This window comes from Leucoraja erinacea, chromosome 3 (genome assembly GCF_028641065.1).
Source record: "Leucoraja erinacea ecotype New England chromosome 3, Leri_hhj_1, whole genome shotgun sequence".
NCBI classification, from domain to species: domain Eukaryota; kingdom Metazoa; phylum Chordata; class Chondrichthyes; order Rajiformes; family Rajidae; genus Leucoraja; species Leucoraja erinaceus.
Window position 1 is genome coordinate 36,749,654 of NC_073379.1, and position 12,973 is coordinate 36,762,626.

Below are 12,973 nucleotides of genomic sequence, written 5' to 3' on the forward strand. Positions count from 1 at the left end.
ATACAGCGTGGAAATAGGCCCTTTGTCCCACTGAGTCTGTGCCAACCAGCAACCACCCGTACGCTAGTTCTATCCTGTATGCCAGGGACAATTTACAGAAGCCAAACAATCTACAAACCTACAAGCCTACAAGCCTTTGCAATGTGTGAAGAAACCGGAGCAGCCGGAGAAATCCCGCACAATCACAGGGAGAAAATGCAAACTCCGTACAGACAGCAACCAACGTCAAGATCAAACCCGGGTCTCTGCCACTGTGAGGCAGCAACTCTACCGCCGTGCCACTGTCCTGCCCTGTGCAGAAACCAAGATTAAGAGCCATAAGGTTGGTACAGTGGCACAGCTGGTAGAACTACTGCCTCACAGTGCCAGAGACCCAGGTTCAATCCTGACATCAGGTAGTGGAGTTTGCAAGCTCATCCTTGACAGAGTGGATTTTCCCCAGGTGCTCCAGTTTCCTCCCACATCCCCAGATGCGTGGGTTTGTAGCTTAATTGGCATCTGTGAAAATTGCACCTAGTGTCTAGGGAGTGGATGAGAAACTGGGACAACATTGAACTAGTGTGAATGGGGACTCGCTAAATTAAACTAAACTTAAACCCACCATAAGACATTTGCAGGAAAGGTCTTTCTCCAAGTACATTTGCAGTGTGGAATTCTCGTCACCCTGAGTAGCTGGAGCATCTATGGAATTAAGGGAAAATCAGGGAAGAAAGGAAATCAAATGCAAGATGAATGGGTAAGATGGAAAGATATAGGTGAAGGATTGTGTGGAGCAACATCACTGGAATGGACCTATTTCCGTGCTGGGCATTCTGTGTGATGTGATGTAAAGTTTCCATAACTTGCCGTGACCCAATTTAGATGAAAGTGTTTAGTTTGAGTTTGCCTGGCAACATGCCTCCACCAACATTCTAACGTATACAACACAAGTTCAAAGATCCCAGGGCAGCTATTAACCAGGTCCTGCAGTCTGCAAGAACAATAGAGGCCTCTGTTCAGTTCACTGCACACCGTTCATCATGAGGGAGGCTCTCTTTCAGTTAACAGATGGCACTGGAACCTGCTCCCAGCTCTCTCTTCTGCCATGAGGGTGGGAGATAAGTGTCAAATGTAACTTGAGTAACAGTGTCCTGGGGAGGGATTAGTAAGAGCAAGCGTTACCTCATCCCATCTGCTTAACTCAACAGGAGCATTTGGTTCTGGATGAGGGCAGTGCGTTTCAGAGTCACTTTCTCTTTCGTTCAGTGCCTGCTGCCCAGGGACATCCAACAACTTAGACTGTTTGCACATTTGGCTTTCAAATTCCCCCCTCTCTCCCAGATTTTCTTCTTGGAGAAGATTCGATTCATGGCTTTTCACACATCCCGCTCATTTACTCAATGAATTTGAAGTTCAGACCCGCATCCTGAGAGGAAGTAGTGGGAGGCTGTGAAACTTGTCAATGAATATGCCACCTGTCAATGTAGCAAGCCAAGGAGACAGTGATAGTGGGGGAAATTCAATGAGGAAAGAACAGAAAAAACATTTTTTGAGGTCTTCATGATCACAGTATTTTGTTGTTTACAAGTGGTGCTAAAGGAACATCACTAAAGTCCAAACCGCAGAAGACAATCTGCACATGGCAAGATCCCGCCCAAACATAAACAACGTGGCAAACTGTTTCAGTAATGTTAGGGGTCAGGGGTAAACATTGGGTCAGGAGCAGTTGAATTCACTCACTTCGAGTACGTGCCACTGAATATTATTCTGACTTCTGAGTGGACCGATGGGGATTCAACTTAATATCTCATCCAAAAACAGTGCCTTCAAGAATGCTGAAAACCCTTGTCACTATATCAGTGTGTTGGCCTTGCAGTCAAGCACTTGAACATCTGCAACCTGCCAGCGGACAAAAGTGGTCCTGACTAAATACAGCTAAAGCGACAAAGTTACTAAAAATCGGACGCATTTGGATGTTACATTTATTCCAGCACTTGCCCAACAACTTATTGGATTGGTGGCTGGTCTGTAGGCCAGGGATATCTTTTATCTAAAACACCATTCTGCAATCCTTTTGCTTTGGTTTGGCAGATCTGACTCAGCGGGTCAGACAGCATCTCAGGAGGACATAAATAGGCAATGGTCCTGATAGCACAATTTTAGGGTAGAGGGAATTTGGATTCTGATTCGTGGATAGCCTTTCAGAAAGTGGCATTGTAGGATATAGACAATAGGTGCAGAAGTAGGCCATTTGGCCCTTCGAGCCAGCACCACCATTCAATGTGATCATGGCTGATCATCCACAATCAGTACCCCGTTCCTGCCTTCTCCCCATATCCCCTGACTGATATCTTTAAGAGCCCTATCTAGCTCTCTCTTGAAAGTATCCAGAGAACCTGCCTCCGCCGCCCTCTCAGGCAGAGAATTCCACAGACTCACAACTCTCTATGTGAAAAAGTGTTTCCTTGTCCCCTCGTCTCCATTCTAATTACCTTACCCCTTATTCTTAAACTGTGGTCCCAGGTTCTGGACTCTCCCAACATCGGGAACACGTTTCCTGCCTCTAGCGTGTCCAAACCCTTAATAATCCTATATGTTTCAATAAGATTCTCTCTCATCCTTCTAAATTCCAGAGGATACAAGTCCAGCCGCTCCATTTTCTCAGCATATGACAGTCCCGCCATACCGGGAATTAACATTGTGAACCTACGCTGCACTCCCTCAATAACAGGAATGTCCTTCTTCAAATTAGGGGACCAAAACTGCACACAATACTCCAGGTGTGGTCTCACTAGGGCCCTGTACAACTGCAGAATCTGGGCCCAGTGTGTGATAACCACTGGTGAAGCAAGGAACTGCAGATGGTGGTTAACAGAAAAAACACAAAGTGCTGCAGTAACTCAGTGGGTCAGGCAGCATCTCTGGAGGATATGAATAGGTGATTTTTCAGGTCGGGAGACTTTTTTAAACTTCTGAATCTGAAGAAGGATCCCGACCAGAAACATTGCCTATCCATGTCCTCAGAGTCTCTTGCCCAGAGTAGGGGAATCGAGGACCAGAGGACATAGGTTCAAGGTGAAGGGGAAAAGATTTAGACAGTTGAGTGACTGGGCAAATGGAGTTTAACACAGGGAAGTGCAAAGTCATGCACTTCAGTAAGAGGAATGAAAAGATGGTTTATCTGAATGGAAAGAGGCAATAAATAGTCATAGCGTGTGGAAAGAGATCCTTCGGCTCAACTTGCCCACAGACCAAATTGTCCCATCTACACTAATCACACCTGCCTGTGTTTGGCCCATTTTCCTTTAAACCTGTTGCATCCGTGTACCTGTCTAATTGTTTCTTAAACGTTGCAATAGCGCCTGCCTCAACTACCTCCTCTGGCAGCTCGTTCCATACACCCACCATCATTTGTGTGGAAAAGTTACTCCTCTGTACCCTATTAAATCTTTCCCCCTTCACCTTAAACCTGTCCTCTGGTTCTCGATTCCCCTACTTGTGAATTTGGTGAGGCCGCATTTAGAATATTGTGTTCAGTTTTGGGCACCATGTTATAGAAAAGATATTGTCAAGCTTGAAAGGGTTCAGAAAAGATTTACGAAGATGTTGCCAGAACTAGAGGGTGTGAGCTATAGGGAGAGGTTGAGTAGGCTGGGTCTCTATTCCTTGGAGCGCAGGAGGATGAGGGGTGATCTTATAGAGGTGTATAAAATCATGAGAGGAATACACTGTAGATAGGGTAGATGCACAGAGTCTCTTGCTGAGAGTAGGGGAATCGAGGACCAGAGGAAATAGGTTCAAGGTGAAGGAGAAAAGATTTAATAGGGATCCAAGGGGTAACTTTTTCACACAAAGTGTGGTGGGTGTACGGAACAAGAGGAGGTAGTTGAGGCTGGGACTATCCCATCATTTAAGAAACAGTTAGGCAGGTACATGGATAGGACAGGTTTGGAGGGATATGGACCAAGCGCAGGCAAGTGGGACTAGTGTAGCTGGGTCATTGTTGGCCGGTATGGGCAAGTTGGGCCGAAGATCCTGTTTGCACGCTGTATCACTCTATGACTATATAACAGCATCAGATTAGCATGGGAGTTCCAGTACTCACTCCAATGGCTCACTTGTGAATCAGGATCATATTATTGCCTTTTTTATTTGTGGGATCTGGAATCATTGACAAGCCCACGGTTATTGCCCTTGAGATGGGGATAGTGGAACCCTTCTTGAAAGGTTTAGTTTAGTTTAGAGATACAGCATGGAAACAGCAAGGCCCTTTGGCCCTTTGAATCAACCAATGATCACCCTTACATTAGTCCTATCCTACATACACTAGGGACAATTTACAGAAGCCAATTAATCTACCAACCTGCATGTCTTTGGAGAGTTGGAGGAAACGAAAGCATCCAGACAAAACCCACACGGCCACAGGGAGAACATACAAACTCTGTACAGACAGTACCTGAAGTCAGGATCGAACCCGGGTCCCTGGTGCTGTAAGGCAGCAACTCTACCATTGTGCCACTGTGCCACTCACCTTCTGGTGATGGTGTTCCCACATTGCTGTCAGGTAGAGAGCTCAAGGATTTTGATCCAGTGATATTGAAGGGAGAGCTATTATTTTCATGTCAGGACTGTAAGAAACTTAGAGGGGCACCTGCAAGAGGTGGTATTTCTATGCTCCTGCTGTCCTTGCCTTTCTTAGTGGGAGGGACTCTGGGTTTGGAAATGTATTCAACCATACACTAACATGACAGGGTTGCTGTTTCAGCTGTCAACAAATCATGAGGAGGTCTACATCTGGAGGCTTTCTCTCTACCGAGTCCATCATATTGTCTCTGCGGCAAAAGGAATCCTCCTGGTTTTCTTTATCCCCCAAAACTTTGCAGTACTGGGAAAAATATTTCCATTGGTCCTCTCAAATCCAAGAGTAAAGGTACCCATGGGAGAAGATGAATGAACAATGTCTCCTCAGAAGTTATGTAATACCCTGAGTTGTGCCATCTGTTAGAAATGAATTTTGGTTGAAAGCTTCAATTGTTGCTTTTTTAGGGACAGGGGCAAGCGACGCCTTCCAATCCAAAGAACTGGATCAATCGACAGAGTTTGGCATCGCTGGAACGCAACAGGACACAGTGGTGAGTCACATCCTACCTTAATACACTACCTGAAAATCTCTATATCTCATACCTCGGCAGTGGCAACATGAGACAGGGCTGATTTGCTGTGGCTCATAGCAGCTCAGTCCAACCAGGTGATAATCGCTGCAAATTGTCATGAAATGCAATGGAACAGATTTGTTTGGGTGTGCAGAGACTTTGTTCTATGATCTGGAGCCTTAAAAGATCGTCGCATTAATCACTGAGATTATGTCTGAACCCAGCCATCAAGAGATCTGTGGCACTTTTCCTGCTAATTAAGATTTCAAATGAAAGCTGCAATGGGGCAAGTATTTTGCAGATTTAAAATGAAGTACCTCAACTGCTTCAGAGTAAATGTTCTTCTCTCTCCATCTTCAATCTCTTATCATTCTGCTCTCAGCCCTTTGGCAATGTGACCTACGCTTAATCCCTTGTTTTGATTCCGCATTCAACACCATGCCCTCGTTGATACAGGTCCTATCCTAAGTCAGAAGATTGTGGATTTCAATCTCACCCCAGATACCAGAAAACAAATGTAAGTGGTACTGAAGGGGAATGCTGCACAGTTGGAGGTGCCCTCACTGTGGCTTGGTATCATGTTGGTAAAGACTAGGAAACATGTTTCTCGGACAACATCCACCCCTCAATCTATATCACTTAAATATGCCGGGCAAGATTGGGTAAGTTACTGAGTAGAAATAGACACACTTTAAAGAATACTTCTTTGAAAACGTGGCACTGTATTCTGAGGATGCAAAAGGAAAAATATAAAGTCTGCACATTTTCTCCAGCTATTGACTTCCTATAAAAGCTTAAAAACAAGTTAAAGATTATTTTGGGGGGGAATGCCTAAATAAGGTAAACTTCTAACATTGGAACGGACGATTTAACCTTTGTCTGCCATGTAATAAACCCATAGATGGTTTTTAAAGATCGTGTTTGCAGCTTTATTGCCAAGTAAAACAGAAAACAACTCTTCATCACGTGCAAGTGTGGATTAAAAACCTTTGCCTATTAAAGTCAGTGCAGAAAAGGCTGACGGAAGATTTAATAAAGTTACTCAAAGTTATGACTTGTTGTGATTGGGTAACTAGGGGGAAACTATTCCTTGCTGGCAGGAGGATCAGAAATCAAAAGACAGATCAAAAAATAATTGGCAAATGTTCAAGAGTTGGATGGAAAATTAGGAAAATTATTTTACTCCGTTGCAATACAACGGAATTCGCTGCTTTGAGGGTGGTGGAAGTAGATTCAATGGTAACTTTCAAAAAGTGATTGAATAAGAAAATACTTTGTAAAAAAGGAGCAACTAACTGGATATAGCTTCTCAAGGATGGCAAAATGGAATGAATGGCCTCTTGGTGAGCTACCCTTCCCCTCAAATCTCTGAAATGTTACTGGAACTTAATAAAACAATTAATTTACTATTAAGTACTGAGCCGTGTGAGCAGTCTGGGTGCCACAACTCAGGAAGGATATGGCAGTCCTGGAGAGAGTGCAATTTAGATTTACCACAAATATACCTAGGCTCCAAGGATTAAACTACATGGAGAGATAATGCGATGGAGAGTTGTATCCATGGAATTCAAATGGTTAAAGAATGATTGAAGTTATCAAGATTGTATAGAAGACAGATAGGATCGGTGGGGAAAAACAATGTCTGCTCACTGGGGCGTATAGGGCGAGGGGGCATAGTCTCAGCATTCGGACCAGGCATTACAGGAGTGGAGTTCAAACACATTTCTACACAAGAGGATGGCGGAAATTTGGGACTAGCTTGAATGGCCCTTCATGCTAGGGCAATTACTAACTTAGAAAATTAGTTTGATATTGTTTTTTTGTTAAACAGAGGCATTAAGGAATATGGGAGCTGTGTTAGTAGATAATGGCATTAAGGCACAATTAGAAATATATCATCTATACTGTACAGTCAATGGACTGGAGAAACTATACATTCATTCATCATTCATTAATTGATACAACATTTACATTCCTTCTTTCACCACCTGAGCTGAATGCAGGATCTAGTGCTGCTGCCTCAGCTCCAGCGTTCCATGTTGGACCCTGACCTCCACTGCTGTCAGTGTGAAGTTCACTCATTCTCCCTCAGCGATCATTGTGGGTTTTCCCTGGATACCCTAATTTCCTTCCTCATCCTGAGGACATTTTAGTTGGTAGGTTAATTGGACACTGTAACCTACCCATAGGGGTGGTGTAAGATAGGAGAATCAAGGTGGAGTTTACAAGCATAGGAGCGAAATAGGTTGCAGGGAGGTTATTGGCAATCTCAGAACCTGCATAAAGTCAATGGACTGAATGTGTTGTAAGAATAACAGTTGAAATGTGAAGGAAGTCCCAAAGTGTTTTGCGTTTACTTGTAAAAGTGTAGCCTATTTGCATACAGCATACAGTTGGGATGTAGATCAGCTATGGTTTCACTTAATAAGTTAAATAGCCCACTTCCGATCCCATGTTCTGATGTAAAATCATTCGGTTTTAATTCAATAATAGGCCATTTGCTGATTAATCCGGTGAAATGTGCAGATGATCCTAGACTCATGAATCTGGACCACGGTTGCCATCTGACTTGAGCATGGAAGCATATTGTTCGTTCAAAGTAAATCACAGCTTGGCCTCTTAATCTCCAAAGAGCAGCCAGCAGAAGCTAATGGAATTCAGGAATAATATGCAATCCAATGTACTTGAGATAAGCAATAGGAAACCTCTGGGATGCTAAAAATACCATCACATCAGTAATGCAGTGCAAAATAGGTCGAACTGGATTCTCGTTCTTAGATAAAGCTGTTTCTCCAGATATCTATGCAACGGATAAAACCGAATAGTGCATCATGTTAATTGAGTTTTGATTAGACAGTGAGTGTGAATTAAAAACATTCTGCATTTTACTTATGCTAAATGTATGTCCAATTAGATTGTTGTCTATTTTGCTACCTAAAGCATTAATATCTCTGCAGTTATGATTTCATTGCTATTTGTACATGGATAATAGTTTACATTTTAAAAAGTAACTCCCTGGAGGTGAGCTTCACTTATTGCCTATTGAGAAATGAATGATGATCCACCTTCTTGAAGCACTCTTGGTCACATAGTGAAGACACTCACACGGCGCTCGTGAGTTAAACGTTCCAGCAACACAATGGAATAATGATGCCTTTTCAGATCAAGATGATGTGTGATTTGAAGGGGAACTTGCAGGAGGTGGGATTCCTCACATTGCCTGCCCTTGCTCTTGCAAGCGGTGAAACTCCTGCTGCCCAGTGTTGATCTTTCACCTCTGCCACAAGCACTAGCAATGGTTTAGTTCAGTTTAGTTTAGAGAAACAGTAAACAGGACCTTCGGCCCAACGACTCCGTGCCAACCAGCGATCCCTGCACACTAACAGTATCCTACACACACCAGGGACAATTTACAATATTACCAAGCCAATTAACCTACAAACCTGTATTCCTATGGAGTGTGGAAGGACACCATAGTTCTCAGAGAAAGCCCACACAGGTCACGGGGAGAACGTACAAATTCTGTACATACAGCACCCATAGTAGGATCGAACCCGGGACTCTAGCGCTATAAGGCAGCAATGCTACTGTTGCGCCAATGTGCCGCCCTTGTACACATAAAATGCCCCTGTCCCACTTAGGAAACCTGAACGGAAACCTCTAGACTTTGCTGTGCCACCCAAGGTTTTGCAGTTCCCAGAGGTTGCAGGTGCCACATGGAAGCAGCTAGGGAGATATGAGAAAATAGTCTCAGAGGTTTCCGTTCAGGCTAACAGGGGAATGAATATGAGAATTAGCAAGGATATTTCAGGTCAGGTCTGGGGGAGTTCCCCCCCCCCCCCCCGCCACGGGTACCATGTAATCCCAGGCTACTTGCTCCATGGTCGGATAGTCGGCGATTAAACCACCTCCCCCACCTGGTTTCCCAGCAGGACCAAAAACAAGATCTGTCAAAGGGCAGATGGGCTTCTAGCCAGCCAACAGCCATCCACACTTCAGTAGAAGTTGCGATCACTGTCGTACATAGCATGGTAAGGAATGATGATAAAGCACACACACCAAAATGTATACTTCCAGCGGCAGAAGTCCGCAGGAACTGGAGGGCAGAGATGTGTGGTGCGTCCGTCACCCTTCCCGTTGGAAACCAGCACCACTACGTTGCTAATGTTTTCAACGATGATGAATGAATGAACGGATGAGCAAACGAAAACTTTTTATTTCTAACTGTCAACATGACCAACTGTCTTGACTACTCCCTTTACCCACTCCAATCTCCCCTCTGAACGCATGGCCCTCTGCGCACTTCACTGACAATGGAGGTGCCATGGTAGTCTGACCTGTGCAGAGCTGAGATCAGGCGCCAGCTCTCAGACACCTCCTCATACCTACCCCTTTTCCATGAGCCTACAGATGAACCTCAGGCCATCATATCGCAGACTGATCTCATCATCTCTGGTGATCTGCCCTCCACCACTCCAATCATATTGTTCCCCAGCCCCACACAGCCCACTTCTACCATCTCCCCAAAAACCACCAACAGAATTGCCCTGGCGGGCCCATTGTTTCTGCCTGTGCCTGCCTCACTGCCACTTACTGTGATTCTGGCCCCTCACCCTTAGTCCAATCCTTTCCAACCTACATCCGAAACACCTCACATGCCCTTCAATTCTTTAATAACTTTCAGTTTCTAAGCTCCCATTCACTCATCTTTAGCATTGACATAGTCTTTCGACACCTCCATCCCCCACCAAGAAGGTCTCAAGGCCCTCTGTTTCTTTCTTGAACAGAGACCCAACTAATTTCAACACACAACTACACGTCTTTCTGACTTCCGCAGAGGCCGCTCCCTCTGCAACTCCTTCGTTCACTCGTCCCTCCCACCCAAACCACACCCTGCCCAGCATCCCCAGGAGATGTAACACCTGTCCCTATACCTCCTCCCTCGTCTCCATCCAGGGACCCCAGCAGTCCTTCCAGGTGAGACAGAGGTTCACAGTCACCTCCTCTAGCCTCATCTATTGCCCACTAACACTTCTTGGAGCCCATCTGCATCTTCATCACTGATCACATGCCCACTTAGTGTTGTGTAATCAGCAAACCTGCAGGTGTTATATTTTAATCCGTTTTACAAATTGTTGATATAGATTATGAATAATTGTAGCCCAAGCACTGATCCCTGTGTACCCCACTTGTTACAGCCAGCCAATCCATTGTTTCATCTCGGCTAACCATACTCGTAACAAACCCCATATGCCGTGTGCTCTGAGTTTGCCCAGGAAACATCCGTGTGGTCCCAACCCAGAGTCTGCCACAAATACAAATACATGCTATCTATAATCTGCTGGCCATCTTTAATGAATGTCAATACATTATACAAAGATAGACACAAAAATTTGGAGTATCTCCAGAGATGCTGCCTGACCCACTGATTCACTCCAGCTTTTTGTGTCTGTCTTTGGTTTAAACCAGCATCTGCAGTTCCTTCCTACACAATACATTATACAAACCTGATTTGCTTTCATTAATCCACATTGAATCTGCTTAATCATTATATTGTAAATGCCTTGATTTCACATTGTTTATTATGGATCCCAGCCTTTTCCCAAGTGCAGGGCAAGCCAACAGCTCAATAATACTCTGCATTATCTTTCCTAGTTTTCTTAAATATGAGCGCATTGAGATATCACAATTTAGGACATTAATTCCTCAAAATGCAGTCAAAAACATTTTATAAAGTGGCAAAGTATTCAATGTGACAAAAGATTTTTTCACGATCTAACGTGACACACTTCAACATCAGATGTAGGTATCGGTAGAGTGGCAGCTGGGCAGCAATACAAAACTCGGAACTGGAATCTGCCGGAGAGTGACATTGTTAATTCAGAAACAATGGTTCTGAACTTAAAGAAAGGTAACTTTGAGGGTATGAGACGTGAATTGGCCAAGATTGACTGGCAATTAATTCTAAAAGGGTTGACGGTGGATATGCAATGGAAGACATTTAAAGACTGCATGGATGAACTACAAAAATTGTTCATCCCAGTTTGGCAAAAGAATAAATCAGGGAAGGTAGTACATCCATGGATAACAAGGGAAATCAGGGATAGTATCAAAGCGAAGGATGATGCGTACAAATTAGCCAGAAAAAGCAGCATACCGGAGGACTGGGAGAAATTCAAAGACCAGCAGAGGAGGACAAAGGGCTTAATTAGGAAAGGAAAAATAGATTATGAAAGAAAACTGGCAGGGAACAAAAACTGACTGCAAAAGTTTTTATAGATATGTGAAAAGAAAGAGATTAGTTAAAACAAATGTAGCTCCATTGCAGTCAGAAACAGGTGAGTTGATCATGGGGAACAAGGATATGGCTTTGCCAATTGAATAACTACTTTGGTTCCGTCTTCACTAAGGAAGACATACATAATTTGCCGGAAATAGCAGGGGACCGCGGGTCAAAGGAGTTGGAGGAATTGAGTGAAATCCAGGTTAGCCGGGAAGTGGTGTTGGGTAAACTGAATGGATTAAAGGCCGATAAATCCCCAGGGCCAGATAGGCTGCATCCCAGAGTACTTAAGGAAGTAGCTCCAGAAATAGTGGATGCATTAGTAATAATCTTTCAAAACTCTTTAGATTCTGGAGTTATTCCTGAAGATTGGCGGGTAGCAAACGTAACCCCACTTTTTAAGAAGGGAGGGAGAGAGAAAATGGGGAATTACAGACCAGTTAGTCTAACATCGGTAGTGGGGAAACTGCTAGAGTCAGTTATTAAAGATGGGATAGCAGCACATTTGGAAAGTGGTGAAATCATTGGACAAAGTCAGCATGGATTTACGAAAGGTAAATGATGTCTGACGAATCTTATAGAATTTTTCGAGGATGTAACTAGTAGCGTTGATAGGGGAGAACCAGTGGATGTGGTGTATCTGGACTTCCAGAAGGCTTTCGACAAGGTCCCACATAAGAGATTAGTATACAAACTTAAAGCACAAGGCATTGGGGGTGCAGTATTGATGTGGATAGAGAACTGGCTGGCAAACAGGAAGCAAAGAGTAGGAGTAAACGGGTCCTTTTCACAATGGCAGGCAGTGACTAGTGGGGTACCCCAAGGCTCAGTACTGGGACCCAGCTATTTACAATATATATTAATGATCTGGATGAGGGAATTGAAGGCAATATCTCCAAGTTTGCGGATGATACTAAGCTGGGGGGCAGTGTTAGCTGTGAGGAGGATGCTAGGAGACTGCAGGGTGACTTGGATAGGCTGGGTGAGTGGGCAAATGTTTGGCAGATGCAGTATAATGTGGATAAATGTGAGGTTATCCATTTTGGTGGCAAAAACAGGAAAGCAGACTATTATCTAAATGGTGGCCGATTGGGAAAGGGGGAGATGCAGCGAGACCTGGGTGTCATGGTACACCAGTCATTGAAGGTAGGCATGCAGGTGCAGCAGGCAGTAAAGAAAGCGAATGGTATGTTAGCTTTCATTGCAAAAGGATTTGAGTATAGGAGCAGAGAGGTTCTACTGCAGTTGTACAGGGTCTTGGTGAGACCACACTTGGAGTATTGCGTACAGTTTTGGTCTCCAAATCTGAGGAAGGACATTATTGCCATAGAGGGAGTGCAGAGACGGTTCACCAGACTGATTCCTGGGATGTCAGGACTGTCTTATGAAGAAAGAAAGACTGGTTTATACTCTCTAGAATTTAGGAGATTGAGAGGGGATCTTATAGAAACTTACAAAATTCTTAAGGGGTTGGACAGGCTAGATGCAGGAAGATTGTTCCCGATGTTGGGGAAGTCCAGGACAAGGGGTCACAGCTTAAGGGTAAAGGGGAAATCCT

The 12,973-nt window shown here is 44.1% G+C and overlaps 1 protein-coding gene across 8 annotated transcripts in view; it reads left to right on the forward strand.

Moving 5' to 3' along the window:
• LOC129695453 (paralemmin-2-like) overlaps positions 1-12,973 on the forward strand; it is a 297,376-nt gene that overhangs the window by 150,310 nt on the left and 134,093 nt on the right. For all 8 annotated transcript variants that reach the window (XM_055632426.1, XM_055632427.1, XM_055632422.1 and 5 more), the window contains one exon: positions 5,026-5,111. In XM_055632426.1, coding sequence (XP_055488401.1) covers positions 5,026-5,111 — 86 coding nt within the window. The remainder of the gene's footprint in view (positions 1-5,025; positions 5,112-12,973) is intronic.